The sequence below is a fragment of the Cyrtonyx montezumae genome, unplaced genomic scaffold, assembly GCF_038088225.1.
Source record: "Cyrtonyx montezumae isolate F1298 unplaced genomic scaffold, pur_monq_1.0 scaffold_24, whole genome shotgun sequence".
Lineage (NCBI taxonomy): Eukaryota > Metazoa > Chordata > Aves > Galliformes > Odontophoridae > Cyrtonyx > Cyrtonyx montezumae.
In genome coordinates, this window is record NW_027071981.1 from 2223597 (window position 1) to 2249432 (window position 25836).

At 44.0% G+C, this 25836-nt stretch overlaps 2 protein-coding genes across 5 annotated transcripts in view; both read left to right on the forward strand.

Moving 5' to 3' along the window:
- The window catches only part of CCDC88A (coiled-coil domain containing 88A), a 271485-nt gene that overhangs the window by 112994 nt on the left and 132655 nt on the right, over positions 1 to 25836 (forward strand). The window lies entirely within an intron of this gene.
- The window catches only part of RTN4 (reticulon 4), a 36294-nt gene continuing 25250 nt past the window's right edge, over positions 14793 to 25836 (forward strand). Inside the window, exon 1 of one of the 2 annotated variants that reach the window (XM_065739444.1) lies at positions 14793 to 15297. In XM_065739444.1, the coding sequence (XP_065595516.1) occupies positions 14883 to 15297 (415 nt within the window). In that variant the 5' untranslated portion in view covers positions 14793 to 14882. The remainder of the gene's footprint in view (positions 15298 to 25836) is intronic. The other variant, XM_065739445.1, reaches the window with a different exon arrangement.

Sequence of the window (25836 nt, forward strand, 5' to 3'; positions counted from 1 at the left end):
TGTACTTAATTCTTCTTGGGTTTCTGATCTCGTACTAGGGCTAGGTTTACTGTCACTCGGGGATGCCCAAAAATAATGGAGCTAGAGTGGAAGCATGTTCTCAGGGTTCATTCAGGTCATCTCTCTGGAGCCAATTCTTTATGCGTATAAATACTGTTGTTAAGCAACACAGACGTATGTATTTCATTGAGTACAAGTTGTTCATGTGTATGGATAAAGCTGGTTGGTGTTTAAGAAGTCAAAGGAAATTTATTCGGTATAAAATTTTTATGAAACATTTAAGACTAACCACTGACCTTTCTGTAGATGCAGGAGAGCATCAAACACATTCTGCCATTGGCCAAAAACCTTGGGCCAAATCTTCAATGTTAATTAAATGTATCTGGATGAAGCTATAAACTCAGATTAATGCTTTACACTCCTGAGTAAGTTTTATCAATGTAGTAATTGAAATGTGCTTTGTTGTGTAGGAATTCCTGCTCCAAAATTCATCCTATTGAAATGTGACCTAATACAGAGAACTACCAATTCAGGTATGAGCACTGATTTTTCCCTTGGATCACAAAGTGCACGAAATCTTGTAATTCATATTTTCCAGAGGGGCAATATATTATAAATGGCTTCAGAAGCATCTGTCTGTGCCAGGATGGAGTTCATTTTCCATGCTTTATTAAATGCGAGAACTGCACCAGCACTAGAAATGCCTGGGTGATAAGAGGTTGCACTTTTTATCTGCTTGGAGCCTGACTGACATCTCTGAACACTGTTATATCTAAACAGCTTGAATATGTGACCTCATTCCTTAAATACCATCACTTGAACAGCTCTTGTTGCTAAAATAAAAGCACTGTTGATTCTGTTGTGAGAACTCCTACAGACCCTCTGACAAGCACAAACTAAGCTGTACCTTTTTTTCACTATGATACAAATGATTGCTTGCTTGTAGCAATTACAGCATACCTGCAGCAGCGATTACAGCGAAGGCATTGCTGGAGGTTTTGATGGCACTCACTTGTGTCACCATCTGACTGCCACAGAAATCGCTGCCATGTGGAGTAGGACTGGGAAACAGACCTCAAGGACAATTAGCCTGGAAAGGTAAAGTGGCAGAATAACTTTTTCTTATACTGACAAGCAGTTTGTTAACTTACAGCATAGACATTCACTGAGGGAAGATGAGTTGAGCCAGATCTCCCAGTATGATGAGACCAGGATCAGCTTTCTCATTTTCTGCTGTCTTTTGATGCTCTGCAATAAGCTTTCTGCAACATGGGCCCTTATCTGTGCTTTGTAAAGTATAAGCAGGATTTTAAAAACACAGGCTGTGCCCTCTATTCATGCACAACTCTGTGGTTCTTAGGAAACAATGCTTGTGTGGAAAAGCCAAACTTTAGTGGGAGGTTGAAGGATGGGCTGCATAAAAAGCTTAATTTGTCATCTATAAACAACATTTTTTGTGGAGGATCGTGCAAATTCCATGCAAGATAAACCAAACAGAAAAGAGCTCTTACTTTAGTGAATATATTTATTGGCTGTTATTTGAAGAGTCTTTTTGGTTAGTTTGAACTTATTTCAAATAGTATTCCAAAACAGTATTGTGGCTACTCACTTGCACACAGCTGTGTTGCAGATGCATTTAGGACTGTAGGTGCAAACTCTGTTCATTGTTATTCTTTGTTACTGTACTAAGTGCCCCAAAGGGACCAGAGGGTAGAAAGGGCATTCAGGTAACTAACACATCTTTAATGTAATCCTATAAAAGTTGACAGTAACTTGTTTTAAATTGTTTTATTTTCAGAACACAATCTAATTTTCTTCAAGTATAAATTTTTAAAAGAACAAAATCTGCTCTTAGGTGCAGTCTAGTCAATATTTTACTGTTAAGCAGTTTGGGGTATTGGATAGGGCAGGTGGTGTCTGTGAGAGGAACAGCACACAAGCACTGCAGCACCAAAACCTACTCCTTGCTGTACAGGCAAATAAGAGTGGATGTATTTTGTATTCATGAGCAAGAGCATGAGAAGAATGAGGAACTGGTGTTGTCCTTCCATTTCGTGTCGCATACAAACTTCTTATTCCAAGTTTCACTGGACTGAACGAAAGGTAGATTATGTAGATTGACTGATGCTAAAGAGACCTCAATATTTTTAATTTTGTCTTCTAATAATTTGAATCGCAATCAGGATCAGCGTATGCTTGTGTATGCCTTAAAGCTCTGTGTGATGTTGATGACTGTGGTAAACTGCATTTCTGATGGAGAAAGACACTCAATGCAATCAAGCTGCTAGTTAGCTGGGCACATTTGGATGCCTGCTGGTGAGACAACGGGGACTCAGACAAGCCTGGCTGGCACTTGGGAAGGTGAGGGAATTGCTGTATTGGAGAATGCGCTCAGGCTGAGATTCCACAAGGCTTTAAAGGTCAAGAGGAAGCACCTTGAGGCCAATATTGAATGTGACTGGCAACCAGGGCAACTAAGCCACTGTGAGGGAGTTATGTGCTTACTCTGTCTGCTGCCAACAAAACTCCTGCCAGCAACTTTTTGTGGTAGATGAAGTCTATTAATTCTGCATGCATACACATCAGCAGAAAGGATCTAGCATTACTCTGAGCTAAATGGAACAAAACATGGATGTGAAGGACAGCCACGTCCAAACGAGGCAAGGAAGTGTATTGGCAATATTCCCAAAAAGAACGGGGAAACATTTCACTCCTGTGAAGGCACAGTGGCTGTATCGTGAACTGGACTGCAGCTAGATTCCTAGGGCTGAGAAGGAGCAGTATGAGGCCTTTTACAATAAATGCAGAGTTTAATTTGTATTTAATTTTCCCTGATCAGATCACATACATTTACTGTCTTCTTAACACTGCAGACAGAAGACTCAGGTGCACTGACAGTGCACGGAAGTGGCAGATGGAATAACAGAAAATCATCAGATTTTTAATTGTCTTACTGATATTAACAGGTGAAAGAAAATGAAGCTTCCAGATGATTTTATTAGATCCATAAGTGAAAAGTGTCCAGATTGAAGGAAAGGTGACAATTCATAGTATCATAGGGCAAAATTGAAGGCAAAACCCATAGTGAATGATTTAATGAAGTGGTTAAATCCATTGTAGAACACAAACTGTTTTTAACTGGAAACATCAGGCAGTTTCATCTTTCTATCAAGTGTACAGAGGAAATCAAATACCCCATTGTATTAAAAGCAGCTGGGACACAGGGAGAATGGCACTTCTATCAATGCCCTGTAAGAGGTCAATGACAATTTTAATTGATGCTATTTTGGTTCTAGTGGCATGGTTGGTAACTAGAATAGAACTGCCTGTTCTTTGAAATATGTAGACCTTAGTCAGGAGAATCTTCAGGTGAGAATCAAGTACAAAAATCGGATGAAATCTGCAGATACAAGAGAATGAATGCTGTTAAAGTTCGTTCTGAGTACAACCTATTTCATCAGTTTCTGAAAAATATAAAGACTGTCAACACTCAATTAGGCAAGTTAATAGCAAAGCCAGACATCAAACAAATTGCATTACTCTAAAACTAGCAGGCAGTTCTGAAAATAACTAAATAAATTGTAAGTAACAATGGCTTTAAAGACTGTTTTCGTGCTTTTTCGGACTTTACAGAGCCCTTTTATGGCTTGTTATTTGTCAGCATGGTAAATCCATCTCTTGATTACTTTGGTGTCAGTGTTGCATACCATAACAAATAGAAACTGGATTACTGAAATAGTGGAAATATGTTTTCAACAATAGCAGTATTCCCAGTTTGCTTTTGCATTTTCAAATATAAAGAGTAAAATTGCTGTAGAGCATTAGAGACAATAATAGAAAACAGTGCTGCTAATTTTGGAGGTAGAGTGTTTCTATAGTTTATTTGTGAAAAAAATCTACTGTTGATCATTTCGAAGAGGAAAAAATCTAGCTGTTGGTCTTTGCTGTGGGGCTGAAAGGTTGTTGTAGGGCATTGGGAAGTATGTTTGAGCTTCTGGGGCATGGTCATGTGAAGAGTGGGTGGTCTTTTGTCTTCTCAGGCTTAACATTAGGATTCCACATCCACGTTATGGTGATGTATGGTGAATTTAGTATCAGGCTTATGCTGGGACTGCTATTATTCTGCACATATGATGTTATGCTTTTCATGGAGCCCATGTATCCCCTGGTTAATTTTGAACTACTTAAGCCCAAGAACTGCAGGCTGGATTCTCAGCTGCCACAAACTCCCAATAGTGCATTGATGTGAGTGAAGCAGCCTGGCTCCGTGCAAGCTGAGGAGCTCATCCAATGACTCTCCATGGAAGGCTGATTTTAATGACAATTCTCTTGAATACGTAACACTTTCTAACCAGGAGCTGATTTTTATCCAAAAAAGTTGGTAAAAATTAAGGATCACTTCACTTTTTTCCTATAGAAAATACACACATCCATGATTTCACACATTTCCAGGGTTATCTTTCAAAAATGGTGCAGTCTGCAAATGGCCCTAGCTACTAATTCTGCCACAGTGCTCCTTCCACTGCAGAGCTGTGTCGAGGAGATGCTCCCTTTGGAGAAGTGTGGGGGAGTGGATATCTGCAGGGCTGCTTTAGCTGGCAGTCCCAGTCTCATTATACTTCAGACCCTCATTAGTGCTGAGGATGATCTTAGCATTGGTAACTTTGTGTTGAGATGATATCAATTTCTTCTTTAAGCATCCTTTTTCCTCCTGCTCGCCATGGTTCATGCTGCTCACATTCCCACACTCTTGCCAGATGAGCTCATTCGTGTTTCTTCATCACACCAGCCTCTGGGGCTGGAGTGGCTGTACTGCAGTCATGCTTCCTTTGTGTGAAGATCTTATAGCATGAATTAAATCGCTGAACCTCCTGAACTTCTTGTTCTCTAGTTTAAATACTCATTGATTTTTTTTTTTTTCCCCAAACTCTGCTTAATAATCATTTCAGCATTTATTCCTGGTCTGCAAGAAACTTAATCTGTGAGTGCAAAAAAATACAGAGATTTGGACTGGCTGTTCACTAAACAAATGGCTGTTTCAGAACACTGTCTAACAGCATAGTGCCTTCTGATTTTAACAGCGTTATATAATTAGATTTAGCAGAATGAAAGGTCAGGCTTTAAAGACAGCCCTTGTGCCACTGTAACTACTGCCAATGGATTCACGTTGTAGCAGACTTAATATTTTATCCTCTTGCCTTTAGAAACCCACAAACAGCTGCATCGTACTGTGGTGAGGCACATACCTGAGGGATAAACTGGTCCTTAGGAATAATGAGAAGGAAGAGTGGGGAATAACTTAGACTTAAATGTACATCTATGATAACCTAACTGAGTCAATCCATAAATAAATTCTGTGCTGCAAGGTAACCTGAAGTTAGATTTTTTTACTGTTTTTCTGCTTCATCTATTGTTGTAATAGAAAAGGGAATTTCTTGCCCTTTTTTTGTCTTCATTTTTTTTTCATCTTCATTTTCTCCCCCTCCCCCCCCCACACAATCTCTGCATATTGTAGCTGTGATCCCTTCCAGCCTTCATCTCCTCATCCTCTCATGTCACTCTTTCAAAGACCTCAGAACATAGGCTCTGTTTTGTTCTGTCTTCTTTTCCCTCCAGTTGCTGCTGACTGGCACTTCTCACCTTGCCCTCCCCTCCAGGCTGCGTGGCACAGGGAACTCAGTTTCTGTACATAAACTCCTACCTTTCCTATCTGGTCTTTCAAACTCTTCCCCACCAAACTGTCACTGACAAGCCCCCAGACACTGAGTTTTTGGCATTCCATGGCTCCTCATGAGACAATGACTTCATTTGGGCACAGGGACAGGAGCAGCCAGCCAATCTTCATGCTCGCTGGATGAGATGGCCATTATTTTTGGAAGAGGGCTACATGGCTTATGGTGGCGTCAGAGTTTCTATGCAGCAGCACTGAGAACACAAATACCCAAACTTATCTCTTGCAGGATCTTGTGGGTTTCTTATCCAAGGATTGCCAAACCCCAAACCTGCCCACGTTGTCAAATCCCATGTGATGTTGCCCCAGGTGATGAGGCAACACATTCTGCATAAACATATTCCATGCATCTGTTTGTTGCCAATACTGAGACTTTTAATACCAATTAGCCATGTGCTGACATGCAGCTTGATGTGGAGCTGGATACATGGAAATGAAATGGTTCTGTGTGTTGTAAGCATAGTGATTCTTCTGAGCTACAAACTGTGTGTGTTAGCAGAACCTTGCTCAGCCATGCTTTCAGCTGACATGTTTGGCCAATCTGTGAAGTTGTGAGAAATCTGATTTTAAAAGAAAAACATAAGCCCAGCATGGCAGGAGGTATTTATGATATGTACCATACAGGGACTGATTGGGATTGTGGATTTGCTGTGTTGTGCTCTGTAAATATGAGCTCATGTAGCCTTCGTCTCAGATGCTATAGCAGTAGGGAGCTCACAGAGTTGTGTGCAACTAGCTATAATGTAATATATAATGACTGTCTATGTGCGCTATATGTTGTGATCTGCCCACATACACAAATGTGCCATTATGGGATACTTTTCATTGCTTGCTGAGGTTCAGCTGTTTACCTTTCTTTTTTAATCCCCTCAATGCATATATTTATATATTGCTTGCTTGTAGATGTGGTTTGCAAATCCCAAGCATCTGCAAGAAAAATCATCTCACCAATAAAGGCAGGTGGCAAAATGACTGCTGCTTTTCCACTGTCCTCCCTGGCTTGTTGTTGCCTCATTTTTCCAAAACACCCCCACTTAACATGTCTTTCATCCACCTGTTGCATTGTGTCTTGTGAACTGTGTGTAGGAAGAGGTAATGACTTCTAAACATGCCAGGACATTGCATAACCCAGTGAGCCTTGGCTCTTGACAGGGATGCCTAGGCATTCTGTAACAGCAAACATGAGCCTAGTTAAACAAAATCAAACAGCCTGTCAGGTTCAAGACAGCATGCTTAGCTTGGTTCATGTTTTGCATATGAATTTATAAATACATAATATATATCCCCCACACAATGACAAATGCATAAATAATTACAGAGGAGGAATACTCACAATCTGAACTGAAATTTCCAAGCAGAGAAGTAGACAAAATCCTTAATGTAGTCTGTTTAAAAATTACATATTTGTAGGAATGCCATCCAGTTGCCATAAAATGATCTAAAATTTAATAACGAATATACGATATGGGGCCTACACGTGATTTTGTTAAAAAGCAGTTCAAATAGCACTTAGTATTCCTGAAAACTCTGGGAGATGATATATTCTGTACTGCTTTTAGGAATAACACTGTTATTTTTATTTGGTTGCAGTTGGATGAATGCTATAAGAAGAAGTAAGAACAATCCAGCCCTGGACTGTTTTGGTCAGAGGAAAGCATAGTAGATAGTTTTTAGATGGTGCCAGTTGTGAGTGCTGATCTTCCTATTCTGTGCACCAGCAGCTGGAGGTCCTGTCCATTTCAGTATCCCCATTGGTCTTCTGCCAGCTGTCTTTCCTTTTATCCTGCAGTAGGATGCATACGTTACTTTTACAGGTTCAGCACCCTAGGGTTCAAAACCTAGGGTAGCCATAGAAATGGATTTTCAAATAAAAAGTGGCTTAGATGATGGCAGAGAGACTGAGTCTGCAGAGGTAGTAAGCATCACCCGCTTTGCAGAAAAGCCAGGATGGACATTTTGATGAAGTGTTACATGTCAAATATAAAGTGCATATACATCTATGTGTCTTGTGACCATTCTTTTTGTGGTGTTCTGGATATAGAACTGTATCGAGCTACAGATAGATACAGATATAGAGTTCAGTACAACTATTGAGCATCTGTCTGAACTTCAAGCTATAAGAAGGGTTAAATTGAGCTGGGTGAGAAGCAGTATAACACCAGCAATAATCTTTGAGGGAAAGTGGCTAGAAGTGGGCTGTGTTTGAGGATTTGTCTTAGGTAAAAGGTGAGGTTTGCATTTTCATCGGGTGCTGCAAAGAGACCTCACATGGGACATCTTGCCATCGTATCGGTCACACAAGCATGCCAAAATAGGAGGAAATTGTCTATGTATCATCCAAGCTTACACAAAATTTAGCAGAACAGATGAATTTTTAGTTTTAACAAATAGGAACAAGCAGGCTGCCTTTTAAGGGAAAGCATTTATATGAAGCAGCAGTCGGTAAATTAGTAAATTGCATTTACTAAAGCTTCAAGTGGATAACATTTGGATGAGAAACAAATGATAGATACCTTTGAGGTCAAACTTTTTTTCCCAATATATCCAGGTATTTATGCCCCGAATATGACCAGGTTATAATTATTTTCAGTCTCGTATATTAAAAATGTTTAGTGCTGTTTAGCAATTGACTGGATAAAAGCAGTTACTCTGCAAGCAGCCTGTACTGAAGGATTATTCCTTGAATATGGTATTCAAGTAGTGAGTTCTTACTGAAATATATTACATGTTTTATAGGTCACAACGAGAATAGAAAACATTACATTTGCATTGATAAAATGCATTTACAAGCAGCTCGGAATAAGTGGCACCTGCCTAGCATCCTGCCCTAGAGAACTCGAAGAACCTTGATTTGCTTTCTGCAGTGAAGTAGCCCCTTTTTTGTGCACTGTTGTTCCAGAGATTTTCCTTTGCATTTATCCCTTCTCGTGGGATATATCAGAGCAAAATCAGTGTGCAAGATTTATCCTCCACTTTCCTCTGTCCTTGCAAGAAACAGTGTCTGCAGCTAGGTAGTCTTAACCACACTTCCTCTGGTGTGGCTCACATGAAATAAATCCCTGCCTACAACAGTCAGAACCTATCTCTAAAGCCAGTAAAACTAGCAAAATCAGGTTTTCATCACTTTAGGTCTAAGGATGTACACTACTGTCTGCAGTTATTCCACGTGGCTCTTATCCTCCTTTTTGGTCTTTCCATCTCAGTAAAAGACAAATGTGCTCATAAAAGCTTCATCAGCTTCAGCTGCTGGCTGTCAAACAGAACAGGCAGCAACCATCTTCTCCCTATGTCACTTTCCACAGGAGAGCTCACCATCTCTCTGTAAGTTAGCCAGCTGCTCGTTTTCACAAAGCTATCGGGGCCTTAATATCCTTGAGTCTTCTACCACTGCTGATGTGTACTGAAATTGCCCAAACTGTTCAAAAGCTTGAGATGGTTCTGGTGGGGTTTTTCTTTTGTGTATGAAAAGGTGAGGGCTCCAGCGTACAAGTGGCTCAGTGTGGTACTGAGAAAGCAGGGTAGCCGAGTTGAAATTCTTATTTTTTTTAGCTGTCCTATCTTTATCTGACCCAGATAAAAGGAGGAGCTCCCTAAACAATCCTAAGACAAGATGCAGCAGTCCCAGTCTTGTTGTTGTCTTCCAAAGGTGCTATGCTGTCTTTGGAAGTCAGAAATGCACTGAGATCCAAAAGTGCTACTGCAGCTCATGTGAAGACTCCAGTCTGATAAAAGCAGTTACAGTGCATGAGTGACTGAGCAGTGAGCAAAGTGAGAGAAGATGGCGTGCTGATGCCTCTCAAATCTGAGGCATTTGATATCACTGCTGTTGCTTCCAGTGCAAGCTTTCCCTGCATACTTAAGGTTTATAGTTAAGGTAGCAATGCCACCAATCTTGGCTCCAGGGATGGTGACAGTCTTGCTACTACCCGTCTGCTTGCTCCTTGACATGTTTAGCAATCTAGGGAACTACACTGAATGTTGGATACCAGACTGCTGCTTTCCTAAATACGTAAAAAATAATGCTTAGAAAGAGCAAAAATGGATGCATAATTTAAAGTATAAGTACCTTTCCTTAAAAAAAAAAATTCAAATTACTGCAGCTTTTGTGAATTCCCAAGATCAAAGAAGCTATTAAAATAATATAGACAAAATACCAATTTTCAGACAGTTTGAACTTCTTCTTGGAGCTGCAAATTCAAGTCACTGACCTAGCAGACCCATGAGTTCAGTGTCTGGCATCAGAATGGTGGGGCCACCAGGCCAGCCCCCACCACCTGCACCTTCCCCTGAGTAGGCAGGGGACATATTTTCCTCAATTTGTTTTTTCAGTAAATTCAGTTCAGTCACTTGCACACTCCAAATTAAGAAATCAGCAGTTGAATGTGTAAGTACTCAGAGCCTGGAACACACAATCCAAGTTCTCTTCCTGCTCTAAAACTGCACTTGTAGCTATAAAAGCATTCTGTCTGTGCTCTAATTCATTATGTAGAGAGCATGTTCTCCTTTTCTCACTCCCTGGGAATGGGACATCACAAATATGTCAATCTGAAAGACCTGAAACATACTGAACATCAGTGGACTTTCTTTCTCCCATTGAATCCCCAGGCATACAGGGAACTAACACTGCTGGTTTGTTACTTTAATTACAGTATGTGAGATGTTTGACAAAGAACAAAGTCATATTAAAACCTTAAAAAAAACAACCCCAGGTAATACGGCTGAAACATTTGACTGTAGACATGTGCAGGAGTACTCCAGTGAGTGATGCTGAGATCTAAACTTGATGTTGATTTTAAGCATTCAAGCTTAAATGAAAAGTAGGATCATGCATTTCAAAAAGTAATTACAATACTTCCTTGGTCTGCTCATCAGAAGCATTAATAGTGAATGGATTTCTGTGTCTAGGTCCAACGAAGTGGTCCTCATGTTCCTCAGGAGCGTAAACTATTGTGGCCAAAATAGTAAGTGATAAATTATTTTATTTCTTATAAATGTGAAGGATTGAAGAGTGGCAGTATTAGCACTAATGTGAGGAATTACCTGTGTTTTGTATAATCCAAAACATTTGCACTGTTCATTCCAATTCCTTAGAAATTTATAGGAATGCTCACAGTCTCAGAAGACTTCACATTTTCACACGTTGAAACTTCCTACATTGACATGGTGAATGCTGAAAGTGGCATTCAAATCATTCTGTATACATAATTCCACCACATTTTCTTGGATTTATTTTTTTAATGCTCTATTAATAACACATGAATACATACTTTTATTGAATCAATTTTCTTACTAATAGAGTGCATCATTATAACAATGAAATGTTGAGTTTTCAGTCTTTATTTTCACTTTCATTGCAGCATGTTCTCTTCAAGTGTCCTCCGAATGGACAGATAGGGTAGGACTTGAAGGGAATTTGTGATTGAAATCCACACTATATGCTTGCTGGGAACTAGTCAGTCAGACAGGTTAAGTAGTCTTACCTGAGGTCAGTATTTAGATGGGAGGTTACCCAGGAACTTGGCAACGCAACAGTTTTGAGGTTTTTGTGCAGAAGTATTCTCTTTCTCCTTTATAAACTATGTCTTTGGATGTGGAAAGATCCCACCTCTTAGGGCCCCACAACATCAGTGGGATATAAAACTGGTATTTTAAACGTGTGTCATCTTTTAAGACCAAATGGTTCATTTCCAAGGGGAAGAGTAGTCAGATAAAAATCCAACTAAAACTGAATTCCTATGCAGCTTAGTGAGGTGAATTCTTCAGATGGCAGCCTCATTTGCTAGAGAACACTGTGTGTTATCACTGGCTGCTTTGATTCAGTTCATATTCTTGTGCATTTTAGTGGTGAGCGAATATATACTTGTACACTATCACAATGCTATTTGTGATGTTATGCACCTGCTTTAGTTGCTTTGAGTGGAAGCTTAACCAAGTTGTAGCCTGGGAAGGATTACCTGGATGTAGGAATTTAAAGCTACAGCTGATGGCAACTTTGTGGTCATGACAGCTAGTGCAATTTGGAGCTGCCCCTAAGCCAGCCTCAGCCATGGCACAGCTGGCTGGCTGAAGGAAGTTTTAAATACCTTTTTGTGATAGAGCTGAATCAGAGTACTGCACAGTTACTAGGACACTTACTGTACAGATGGACTGGTTTGATTTTTCAAGATGATATTGGAAGGGAAAAAATAGAAAAAATGGCTCAGCTGAAGTCAGTCCACACAAACTCCTATAGGATGTCAGAAACAAGTCCAGAGCAGGAAGTGCCTGGAACATAAAAGAATATAAAAGGTTTAAAAAGAGACTGGCAAGAAAATGTTAATTATTGCAGAGGACAAAGCTGAAAGGCAGACCCTGGAGAAGATTGCATAAAGCAAACCCGCCTCGGTTACTGGTAAAAGATGGTAATCCCTCTGTAGTGTAATTTTAACAATTCTTTCCTCCATCTGCTGCATTTGTATTATTAAATTAATGAGTGGTTTTGTTACAATGATCCACCACTGAGCCTGAACAGAAGTACAGCAGGCATTCAAGTCAGGAGAAACCTGCTAGGTAAACGTGCTCATTGCCAGCACGCTGTAGCAAAGGCACAATCTGAAAGCAGAGGAACTGCAGAGTTTTATCCTTCCAGAGACCAACCATGATGCCTGAAATCTGTGGGTTGTGTTTTAGCTTAAAATAAGGGACCAGAATCCAACTATCCCCACAATTCTAACTCCATGTTTTTTAATTGCAGTCTGTGACTAAGTATTATTCCTGTTTGAACACACTGCGATTTGTCCCACCACAATGATGTTCTAGTCTATGATATGCTGTGATATCGTGTTATTTCTGCCTAAGATCAAGCAGAGGGTCACAGTGGACAGAGCAAATGCAGCTAGTATATAGCCATTATCACTATCATATTATAGCTGCTGGAGAAATTCATAAGCAGACTAAACTGCTCTGTTTCATGTACTGAACGGTTCTTTTCTTAAGTTAGCTATATGAAATCAGCTCATGAACACTAAGTTTGTAAATTAACTTACTGAATATCTGATTGCACACAAGAATAACAAAATATTTTTTTAAGAGCTAAACCAAAGCGTGTTTTGCAGTGCATGTTCAAAACTGGAGAGCTGTGTTTTCCTCTCACTTGTTAATTGACTTGCATGGGCTATCTGGAACTCCCTTCCTGTTTCCCTCCAAGACCTTTAGTCACTTCCTTTCTCTAAATAAAAAGCCCTTTCGTTTCTCTTTAACTGATGATGGATTCACTTTGAAGCACTGTGATAACATCATCTGAATTATATATAGATTTTCCTTCTTGTAGATGACCAAAAATGACTGTGGCTAGAGATGTCAGCTTCACTGCTGTGTCTGTGCTCCTATTCTACAAAGTATTGAAAGTCCTTTGTTGCCTAAGAGTTCATTTCAACAGAATGTTAAAATCCCATCTCCCTGTTTAACTAGGAGATGTGAAAGCTTGATTTGCTGGTTATTTGACTATGCAGAACTGCAATGTTTTCCTTTTATTAGAATATTTTAGGCCCAGTCATCTACTGGTAAACGAGGTAAAATGCATCTGAAGATTACAGAGTTACATTTGTCACCGAAGTCATTCATTCACAGGTTTAAGCTGTCACCGTATCTTTACTAATTTCTGAGCGTAGTTTATTATTTTAGTTTTCTTCAATGAGTAAAAATGTTTTGAGAATTGACCTTACCCTGAAGTGAGTGCTCTCCAAATGCCACATACGTTCCCCAAATAGACGAGCTGCTGGGAAAGGAGGGGAAGTTGGGCTCTTTGGGTCTTTGCATGCACTGGAGCTGGGGCAGCTGGACACACCATGCACACAGAGCTGTGGGTAAGGGAAACAGATGGGAATTCATGTCTTAAATCCCAAACCATGCTAGCTGTTGGCACGGTGAGGAGGAAGTGCTGCTACTGGAGATGCAGCACAGCTTCTGGGCTGTGGTCTCCATGTTGGAGCCCACCATTTCTAGCAGAGCAAAAGTCCTATTGGGAGAATAACAGAATTCTGAGTGAACCTCAGCCCTCCATAGCACATAAAAGTTGAAAAAGACCACTAAAAGGCTGGAAAAGGCCAGTAAGCCAAATAAGACTGCCGTAAGGGCTGGCTTGAAAGCAAACCTGAATCTTCTGTCAACAGAAGATACAAAATCTCAGAGGGAAAAAAAATAAATGAGAACAGAGTCAAAAGGCATTAGCTAAGCGTTTATTCACCTGCTGATTTTGTACCCCCACAGGGATAACAGTGTTGTCTTTGTAATGAATACTTTCCCTATTCCTTCTAGGAACGTCTGGAAGAGGATGTGAATAGCTGTGTCCTTGTGCCTGCCTGCACAAGCCTCCTGTGGCCCAACGTGAGCCCGGACCAGGCGCAGGCAGTAAGGGATGGACAACACGCCTTCCTTCGCACTCAGGGCTTCCCCATTCCTTCCTGGAGCGGCTGCCCGGCTGAAAACCCACGGCGATTTTGGAGGAGCGCTCAGTACAGCCGGCAGCTGCCCCTTCCCAGCCGAGCTGCCCCCGCCAGGTGCTGCCGGGACCGCCTGCGTGGCTGCGGCACAGCTATGCGGGCTGAACGAGTTCGCGCATTCCCAAAATGTCTCCACCCCGGACGCACGCCGCGATTACGGCAGGCTGCGCTATCTCCTAGCCGCGCTAACTTCTTCGCGCACCGTTACGGACTCGCGTCTCCAGCCCTGCCCCCATCTCCCCTAAGAGCACGGGCTGACCGTCGCCGCGGGGATGCTTCCGCCGGGGGACCGCCGCAGCGCTGGGACGAGCGGCCCCTCCGCACTGCGGGTGAGGAACCGCGCAACGGCCGCCGCAGGCGAACCCAGCCCCGGGCGCGGTGCACGGGCACGGCCGAGCAGGGGGACCGCGCCCCGCGCCCAACTTCACCGCGCCGCCCCGGCCCCCCGCGCTGCATATTCATGAGACGACCGCTTCCGATTGGCGGAGGAGCGCCCCCGCTGCTTCCCATTGGGCCGCGCGGCCGCCGCTCAACCCGGCCCCGCCTCCTTCCCCGGCTGTGACTCACCAGGGCGTGGAGCCGGTCCCGCAGCGTAGTCCGCGCCCTCCCCCCGCAGCCGGCAGAGGCGCAGCCTCGGCGCCGAGCTCATTGTTCCGCCCGCTTCAGGCACCATGGACGAGCTGGACCAGTCGCCCCTGGTCTCCTCCTCCTCCTCCGGGCCCCCGCGGCCGCAACAGCCCCAGTTTAACTACCAGTTCGTGTTGGACGACGAGAAGGAGGAGGACGAGGAGGAAGAGGAGGAAGAAGAGGAAGACGAAGACTTCGACGAGCAGCTGGAGGTGATGGAGAGGAAGCCCGTCGCGGCCCCGCAGGAGCGGCCCTCCCCGCCGCAGGACCGCGGCAGCCCCGCCGAGCCGCCCCGCCCCGCCGCGCCCGAGCCCGAGCCGCCGCAGCCCGCCCGGTGCCCGCCGCCCGCAGCCTCCTCCTCCTCCTCGTCCGCCGCCAGTACGCCGTCCCCCGGCCCCGAGCGGCCCGCGCCGCCCCAGCCGGAGCCTCGCAGGAGAGGGTCCTCCTCCGGCTCGGCGGGTGAGTGCCCCTCTGCGCCTTTGTCTGCTGCCGCACCGCGGCTCATGCGGGAAAACGCCTTTTCCTTTCCTCCCCTCCCCCTCCTATTATTTTTTTAATACGCGAGTCGCTTTGGGCTCCCCTCCTCTTAACACCGATGGCGGAGGGAGGAGCGGCCGCCGCCGCCTCGCACATGGCCGCGCGGAGGGAGCCCGCCGCCGCCTGGCAACGGCCGCACCGCGGGGCTGGGGCAGCGGGCGGGGCGGGGCGGGGCGGGCGGCGGCGCGGCGCGTTCTGACGTTCCTCGCGGGGAGGGACGGAGGGGGGGAGGGGCCCTCTGCGGCGCGGCCGCGGGGGTTGGGGGGGGGGGGCGGAACAATGCGCGGCCGCGGACGCAGCGCGTCGCGGTGCCGCCTCGTGTCGCGAGTTGTGCTAGAGGCGGTATGTGCGAGAGGTCGGTGAACGGCGGCCCCGAGTCCCCGCTACACCCGAGTTGTAACGTGCGGGAGGCGATTTCAAACGCGTTTTGTTGGCACGCGTGGCGGGGCTTCGTGGTCAGTTCCTCTGCTGACTCCCGCGAGGCCCAGGGGCCGAGCTGTGTGTGCGGCAGCGCGCTGAGCAGCCGCGGATTGACGCTGCTGATGGGGACAAAAGCGTGCGTTGGCAGAAAGCGGGAGGGGAACCTGGACGTCCCTCTGCCGCACCTCCACCGCCGCGCTCAGTGCTGGGCCCGCGCTGAGACGCACTGAGCCCTGCAGCGTGCCCGGAGAAGGCACGGGAGGAGCCGTGGGCGTGGGGCACTGAGACACGTGGACAGTGGGCACAGCAGGGTGGAGTTGGGCTGGGTGATCTCAGGTCTTTTCCAGCCTTCATCATTCAGCTAGGTCATACTGTCCAGTCGGAAGGGACGCGTGAAGATCATCGAGTCCAGCTCCGTGTTGTTCCTTTGGAAACGGGGTGGTTGCTGGGGCTGCTTGGGCTTTTTGCTCCTTGAGCCCAGAAGGAGCGTGTTCATTCCTGAAACATTTCTCCTTTGTTAGAGCAGAGGAGAGGTAACCCCGTGGGAACTGGGTGCTGCAGCTGGGGAGTGGTGCCAGACTTACTTTACGAGACCTAATTGTGGGGGGACAGGATCTGTCACCGGCGATGAGTGCAGTTTGTGAAGCAAGGACTGGCATCCTTGGCAGGCCTGCTTTCTGGAGGCAAAGTGTGACAGATACAGTACTCATCTCTAACGATGGGTTGGAACGTAGGTTATGTTTTAAGCATAACCTATGTTATGAACGATGTGAGCACATCATTTTGATAAAAGCACTGTCTGGGCGTGTTACATGAGTGCTTTGGTCCTCCCAAGTGTGGGAGTGCTTTGTTTCAGCAATAGCCACCCGATATAAAACCAAACCTGATGTCCGAATGGATGTCAACTCTTGATTATTTTAACTTCGAGTGAGTTTGCTCCCAGTCTTGCTGTGAAATTGGCAGAATCAGGTGAGGCCTGCAGCTCCTGACAGGGTGCCTGCAGAACGGACAGCCGCAGCCTGTGATGGCTGCCACTCTTCTGGAAGGTTACGGCTTTGTTCACTGTCATCTCTGCGTTGGGTTTAAGTGAAAAGCTGCATTTCATGATCTGGAAACTTAGATTCAATTCTCTTTGTGTTTAAACTCTGAGGCTTTGATTCAGTGATGACTTGAGACAAATAGCTTTGTAGTCTTATTTTGAAGTACTATTGCCTGTTGTAAGTATGTGAAGAATAGCAGGGTTTCCTCTGTCAGCAGCAGTGGACCCTAGTGCTTTTTGTTGGTAAAAACAATGGAGAAAAATGTATAGACAACTTCTTGGCTCATTAGAAGGTATTATTTATATCTGGAGGAACTTATAAAAAGAAAGCTTCGTAATGAGTATCAGTTACATGCTTAGAAGTATTCGTTATCGTCATTGCAAGAGATTGTGATGTAATCATTATGTAATGCAAGTCACTGGCATGTCTCTACTTTTCTAAGAGCTAATATAAATATTTGTAGAAGAAGAAAACAATAAAAAGGGCTCCAGGAAAACTTACGCTGTCTCGGATGCTTTTTTTTTTCTCTGCTTACTGTTATGTGGGTAGCAAAGGTGAATATTCTGGAAAGATTTAAGAAGTAATCTTGATTACTTAAGTTTACATACAGTGGGGGGAGGGGAAAAAAGCAGCCATTAGGTGGTCATAGCTGGTAACATTGACGTGTTGTGGTTTTGTTTTTTCACTTCACTTCTCTTCCCCCTCCCCCACCCCTTCTGCTAGCCATCCCTTCTGAGATTAACCAGTAAACTATGACAAGAAGATGCCACCTCTCATCTTCAGAGCCCTGGGTGGTATCAGCACAGGCTGCTGCTTGTAGCTGCAGGCTGTACGTAGCCTTCCTGGAAGACAGGGCTGCAATACAGCATTTAACCCTGCACTTAATGGGAAGCCCGTGTGCTGTCCAAGCAGACTGGCCGCACAGAAAGGCAGGCTGACGTCCCAAGTGAGCAGAGATGATGGCTCCTCGTGGGTCAGCAGCCTGCAGTCTGGCTGTGGTTCAGCGTATGCTTCTGAATACCGGTTTATTAATCTTGTTTTTCATTTAGTTTGTAGGACTTGCCTCTAATTCATCAGTGTTAGGAGAGATTTCATAAAAACTCAGCCCCCCATGCCAGGCAGTGTCGGGTGGAGGTCAGCAGGGATGCCAGCAGTGGCCTGCAGCTACCAGCAGCGCACCGCTGTTCTGCTTCATGCTCTTCCTCACCAACCTGACCCCAGCTGCAGCAGGAGACGGTTACATGGGCACTCTGCACCTGCTGCTGTGTAATGTGCCCTTTGTCAGCCAGCAGAGACACTCTGGAATCCTGTAGCTTGCATTTTATAGATTGCAAAGCAGCATATGTGCTTTCTGTGTTGATGATTTGTCTGGTAAGCTGCATAGGATCGTGCAGAGGGGGTGTCTGGGTTTTATGATGAGAATGCAGCAAGCATGACTCGGAAAAAATGTGGCTGCAAGTGACTTTAATTGCATCCTTCAGTTATTAAACTATGTTCCTGCTGATATTCAGCATTTTGTTGAACTGCAAGCCCTGTCTCTTCCACCCTTCCAAACAGTAGTAAAGCTATAAGGGAGGAGGTCATAACCTGTGTAAATTAAAGGTAGACTGTGGCTGTTTCCTGTTACTCAGCCTCTGTTACAGAGGCATACAAAGGAGCCTGCAATTCGCCCGGTGCAGTAAGGCTAGTACTTTCATTTTTGTACTTCACCTTCCCATCTAAGTGAGCTTAGTGAGGGATCTTATTTTGCATTGCTGCGTGCACGTGCGGTATGTAGCACAGCAGGACCTGCTTCTGTGGCTCAAGCCAGAAAGCCATCTCCCCTCTTAACCTAAGAAGACCAGGGATGGCCTTGTCAAGTTTGATAGCATGCTCGCTTGTTGTGTGTGCCCTTTGATTTGCTTTCCAGGGTGAAACCACACAGCTTCCAGCTGCTGTATAATGATGTAGACCTTGGGGAAGTTTTGAATTGCATTAGGAGTTTTCCTACAAACCACAGGTTAGCAGACAGCAGAGAACTGCTTACTGGTTGGTTGTCCTTTTTTCCCTTCCTCTCCATCTTTACACAAGGGAGTTGACAGCACATCTGCAAAGGTGCAGCTCTCTCATCTACGCTTTGCATCTCAGCTGGTGAAGCTTTCTTATCACCTGCATAGCCACTACTGCCAGCCCTTCTTCAGAGGAGTCGAGGGCAACATCCAAGCCTCCTGGTCCCTGCTGTTCTCTTCCTGGCAGGTAGCAAGTTGCTAGGGAAGTGTCAAGTCACTGCAACTGTTATTCCACCGTTGGGTTAGGAGTGATTGGGAGCTGGAACATAAAGGCCAGGAGATTTTAACTTAGCAGCTCTCAGGGATAGAAATATCCTGTGGCTGCTGGCAGTTGGTGTGGTAAGAATGCAGTGAAGTTCCAGTAACAGTTCTACTTTACGAACAGCACGGTGCATTTTGTGTTATTTCAGTAATTTAGTATGCATTTTTCTAGTGTTAATTTTCCGGTTGATGTTCTGAGAGGCAGCTGCTTAGCTTTCTCCTTCCTCTTCTTCCTCCAACGCTGAGGATGGGAAGGACGTGGATTTTGGAGAGCCCTCAAGCTTGGAGCCTGGCTACTTAGCAGAAGCTATACAGGTTTCATTCTTGTAGTTTTTCCGTACTGCTGGAATTCCTCCATGGTATTGCAGCTTACCACCGAATCTGGGGAGGGTTTATGTCTTTCAGTGTGCACTTTTTTTTCTGTTAAAAGATATTTTGTTTGAAAGTGGCTTTTTTTTTCTTTCTTTGAGCTTGTATATTACTATAGTAGCTTTACAAGCGATAGAAAATGAGAGAAGTTTCAATGTGAAAATATTCTTCAGGTTCCAGATGCTTTGTAAGCCAGGAGCTGCTTCTTGTCATGTTGTTGGCTAGAAAATATAAAGCAATGTGTGTATCTTTCAGGTAAATTGTCCCCAGATATTCAGGAATGTTCATGTACAAGCTAAGGATGAATTGCATTAGAAATGAAAGGAAAAAAGCTATAGTTAAGCACAAAACGTGTTTATAGAAAGAGTTACAGTTCAGAACAGTGAAATATTTTCATATTTTCATGTTTGGTGGGCTAAAATTGAAATGACTGTGCACTTTGAAATACTACATAAGGTTTTCTGCTGTTAAGACTGCTTTTAGGGCAGTACAGTACAGGGAGCAGAGAGGTCACTGCAACTGCAGCTGTGTGACATGCCTGGAAACGCTGCAATAGCAATAAAGTAATAATGGACTGATTAATATTCATAAAATCTGAGGAAAGCAAATTAACTCAGCCAAATGTTTTTGTCTTTCAAGAGGAAACGGTCAATCTGCTGCTAACCACGTGTGTCAAAATGAGAAGATTGGGTTAGAAGCATTTCTAAATGACTGATCTCCGTGGCTTTGTCTCAACTTATTGCTTTTCAGTGTATAAAGAAGGCATGTCAGGAATACCATTTTGACCTTCTGTGTTTTTGCTGGAAGGCTTCTTTTGCGTCTTAGGAATGAACTGTAAACTTTTACTCGCAGCTTTTTAGTGAAAGGACTAATCATTGTCATCAACTTCATCAGCTGGGAAGAATATGTTAATTAAGAAGCCATTAAATAAGATACCAGGCTGAGATAAACTTCTGTTGCCAGTTCCAAATGCTCTCGGCCTATGAGATGTGGTTGTTCTGAGATCAGAGTCCTGCTGCTTATTCATCGTGTTTTCTGGCAGTTTGGGTTGAACTCTGCTCTCACCCCACTTCTGACAGAAGTAGTGCCTGTCCTCCTTTGTGGGTGATAAGGAAACCAATGACAAGTCAGACAGAGCCTCTGTGAAGCCTTTAGCAAGTGGGTGTAGCTGGAGAACTGTAAGGGAAAGGAGCAAGTAAGATCCAGGGGAAGGACAAAACGTGGTTCTGTTGGATCAAAGGCTGTTCCTTGGTCTTCACCCTAGTCCTCAAACACTCATGCCTTCAGCTAGAGAAATGCTATACAAAGGGGGGAGGGGTGAGGTTTCCAGGGTTCTGAACCCAAGTGCTGTGTAACAGATCTCATAATCAGATAAGAAAACCATCCATCCTGTGTGTGAATTACCAGAGTGACTTAAAAGCTGACGTGGACAGTTAAAACCTGATGCGTTGCAACCCAGGAAGGTACTGTGCTGCTTCATGTTCGAGCATGGTGTATATGTAAAGGTCTCACACTGCTTTATCCATTTCATTAAAGTATATTCTGTGATGTTAATGGCTCTGCTGAATCCTCAAGAACATCAGTGTTCTTTTTCCCTCCCGTGAGATAAAGATATCTTATGCACCAATTTGCTTTTATTTTACAGACTGTAAATGGTTACGTGAGTGGCTTGTCACACAAGGTAACGTGTTTGGAATAGATGCTGGAAGAAATCACTGGCATCTCTTCCCTGTTAATTTAGCTAATAAATATATTCTACAATGATGAAATAGCTAATCTAAATATTGCTTAATTTTCTTAATCATGGAGAGCAAGCAGGGGAAAAATTCCATCTATACAAATCAGTGAAAGGGACTCTCATGATTGGTATAATCTCTGGAATGAAATTGGATGTTTGTGTAATGGTAGGGTTTGCATGGCTCTTTAGACCTGCTTTTGAATAAGCTTGGGTGTAATTATTATACTTTTCTGTTTTGTGGTACTGCCAGAACCCAAATTTGTTTGGTGCTTCAATGTATGATTAAAGAATCTGGATCTTAAGGGAGAGTTATTTTATTTTTGGTTAATTACGTTGAGCTGTGTTGGTTTTTCTTGTTCTGTTGTTAGATACTCACTCTGGCAATCTTTCTGTGTGTGAAGCTGGATGTATAATGGGTTAGATTGCTTCTTACATCTCAATTATATTAAATTAAATCCTTAAATGTCGTATCTCTGAATATCCATCTGGATCTTGCTCATAGTGTTTTTTAATCACAATATTTGATGCAGGACTGAGGTGAGGTTGGCAGTTGTATCAAAATAATCAGTGGCCTTTGAAAAAGAGCACAGAAGGAAATCAAAGAACCCAACTAGTGCTTTCCTAATGGTCCCTTATTTTGGCAGAATGAGAACTGTAACGCACATGGAATTAACTCATCTTCTGTATGTGCCTGTTCACGCTGAACATTGTGGGGGGGAGCTGCATAGGCTTTCATACTTATTACTTTATGGATGAACAAGGGGAGGTGAAGTGGCATACCTTACCTGAGTCATTGTATGCTGTAGTGTTTGCATTCCAAGCAGTTTGCCTCTAATGTCATTTTTTTCCCAAAGAAGAAAGGGTGTCATTAGTTGGGCCATGAAAAGATGACATTTGAGGGGAAAAATAGTTGTTTAAACCACTTTGGTTATAGATTTCGACTTAAATAGTAAGAGGACACTTGCTTCTGGCTAGAGATTTGTTTCCATAAAATTGAGTAGCTGAAGGTGCAGAGATTGAAAGTCCTTGCTTTGAATTCATTTTCTTCATCTATCTCAAATAACATAAGATTAGAGATCTCCCGTGTGTTGTAATGCATCTTGTTGTGCAAGTGATGTGTGAGGGCTGCTGGCAGTAACAGAGGAGCTGAGGACCTGTCATTGCCTTAGGTAAGGATGGCATTCTTGGATCCTTCCATGCTCCCACTTCTGATGCCATCAAGATGAGTAAAACAGAGCTCCTGTTTTCATCTGAACCTTCATAATCTGTCTTGTGTACATCTTGTATATAGATGGCTGCTTTCCTCCAGGGTTCTTAAGTAGATTGCAGTCTGAATTCAGTAAACTTGAGGCTTCTGTTTATAGGCTAAACAGAGCCAAAACAGAGGCCTAGTTTGCTGTGTCTCTGACACCAGAGCTAATGATGTGAAAATACGCTATTAGTAGTTGAATCTTCATCTTGATATGTTTAAATATTTGGTGAAAAATGTTGTGTTTAGAGCAGTTGCATCGTAACAGGGAGAAGGGTTGAAGTGGAGTCTGTGTAGGCAGCTGCTTCCCTGCTGCAGACCCTACCAAAGCCAGGCTGTTCATCAGGAGGGATGTTTTTACATGTAAGGGAGGAATGGTACAATTTCTTTATTGTTATTTTTAGCAGTACTGAGCTCGTGTAAATATAAGCAATTGATCAGAACAGCTTCCTTACTGTAAACCTGCTGTGTGTGGCCGGATGGTTGCATGTGAGAGCAGGTGGAAGGGTGCATCAATTAGCAAAAAAATCCATTGGTGATGACTGTGCTCTTCCTAAGCACTTGTACTGTGGGACTAAACTTAAGTCCTCTGCTTGCTTCTTTTTCATGGCACATAAGTGTTGAAGGAGGTTGTTGCTTTCATAAATAGAGAAGCAACAGCCCCAACATCAGCTTTTTCCTCTAAAATGCTCTTTCTCTGGAAGCTTTTGCAGCTAACTTTTCTCTTGTTTCAGAAATTTTTTACTTTGTTGACTTCGAAGCTATTTATTCAAAACCTTGCTATTCAGTGCTTTGAAGTTTAACCAATAACCTGCTTCTTACAACTACAGCTGCAAGTGGGGTTTAAAATGATGCTCAGTTATTCTACTGTCTCTGTTTATTTTTAATCAAACTGGAAATGTGTTTCTTGTTGGTGGGTCTTGCATTTCAGCTCAAAACAAAACACAGTTCTCAAGTGCTGGGGTTCATGCTAATGAAAGGAACATCAGTTGGAATACTTTGCTAAATGACATGAGTGTAGGGTGAATAACCTGAAAGAAAAGTACCCACACAAAATATTGAAAGTGGATGGTATATTTTGTATGGCTTATCCAGACAGTATAAAGGCAACCAGTAAATAAGGAAAGGCTTACCTGTCACTGATGATCAAGGCTCACTCAGGACTCCACAGGGGAGGGATCTCCAACAAGAGAACCTTCCCCAGTGGTGGTCAGCCCTTAAATGGGGTCTGGGAGAGGTGCAGCCAGACTCCACCCCTTCTGGTCACACAGGTGCATTGCCTTCACCTGTGCTCCTGCAGCTGACTCAGTGCTCCCCTCAGGTGATCCATCAGTGGTTCAGGCCACGATTCAACAGCTCCCATACACTCCACCCCTTCACAACATGAACCACTGATCAAGTTAACTATAGGGTGAGTCTTCCTAAATACAGAAATCCAATACATCACGACGCTTATATAATTGCCCATCACAATGCGTATCGATATAATCCGGGTTGAGTGATGATCAGCATATGGCTCGTGTTAGGCCAGTGCTCAGTGGTGTTTACTGGAAGCATGCAGTCACGTGGCGGAGGTCTGTCCTACACTCCATCAGTCCCAGGTAGACCATCACTGGATGTTGCTCTTGATCTTACAGCAACTCTGGAACACTTCAGCAGCATTTTGTTCCTTCTGGCAATTCTGAAAACTTAGACTCACGGGGAGTAATATGCCTGTTTCAAGGGTACCAAGAGGGGAAGGTCTGCCCTCCAGGGCAAGATACAGGCTGTATTCCTATCTTGGATCAACACTTCAGCTTGTACGGGCCATGCCCTGACCGCCTGTACCAAACTCTTTGACCCGATATCTGTGGCTGCACAACTATTATCAGGCACCAAAGGGGGTGTCCTGATCTGCCATAGGGACATGATAGGGACCCCTTTAGCAATAAAGACTGGGTTGTTGACCACAATACTGGCAGGCCGTGTACCAGTTACCAGGGGAACTACCGATCCTCCCACCTCCAGTAATCTCCCCCAAGGTGCAAGTAGGCCGCACCACCATGGTTCTATCTGCACTTTCCAAGGCCATTTTATTCTATTGATGCCTGGTTTTAGGTTCTCAGGGGCAGGGAGCAGAAGATTGTTCTCATTGCCAATCTGAGGTCTTACCCAGTTATTGGTGCCCGTAATTTGGATCCTAAGTGGGGAGGCCCATGTTGTCTGTAACATTTTCAAGGCACTGGGTCTGCCGTATCTAGGTCTTTCATTCAGGTCTAACAGGGTCTCGTGGAGTCTCTTTGTCCACCTTAACTTCTTAATGAAGTGCATTCTGCATAGTGTATGTGATGCAGATGCCGCCAGTTCTTGAGTCGGCTCTGATGCTGGGCTGTGGATGTGCTGCTATGTTCCCCCACTTGCCTGGGGGAGGTACCCAGATCCAACAGCAGAGGAAGGTCCTGGTGCCCTCCTTCCTGCAGGAAGAATGCTGCTCTGACGTAGGTGGAGGGAGAGTGGGTGGCTCTCCTTGGCTGGTTAGGAAATGCTGCTTTTATGTAATTCTTTTTCACGCTCCAGTGATGTGTGGAAAATAAAGTATGGGTGTGGGCATATCTTTCCATTAAGAGTATCTGGGAATGCAGTGACTGGCACAGCTACTGAATGTTTCTGTACTGAGTAAATGGAGGCCAAACCCGCCAATGAGTTCTTGCGTTGTGCTGGCTTCATGAGGCACTCAGAAACCGGTGCTCAAGCTTTTGAAATCAGCATTCCTCAACAGAAACAGAAAACTCTCTGTGGTTATGCAGTATAGAAAGCACTACACACTGCTGATACCTGATGCTTGTGATACGTGGCGACGTACGGGCGAGTGTTACGGATCTGCGTCCTGTGGTATCACGTATTGATCCGTTGTCCTCCAGTGTGGTTTCTGTCCTTAAAAGCTTTTGCTGCCCCTGAACTACAGCACTTTTTAAGTTCTAAATCTGGAACTGAGGTTTCAGTATATGTAGGAAATGTAGTTTCCAGAAACAAGATATCCTCGTTATCCTGGCAGAAGTTGAGGAAGTTATTTTAAATACTGATTCCTACCCTGTATCTTTATTACTTGTCAGATTTTGGGAAATATAAGCAGCTCTTGAAGAGAAGTGCTGTACAAACCAGAAATAAACAGCTGCGTATTGTAACAGGAGATGCAGGTTGTAAGACTTAAGATGTTTTGGAAAACTGCTGTTGGGAGTAACCTGGGTGAGCTGAGTCGTGAGGATGCTCAGCTGACACTGCATTTGCAGAAAGTCTTTGTTCAGTGCTGAAACAAACATTGCTCTCATGTCTTCATTAGATTGCTCTGTGTTACTG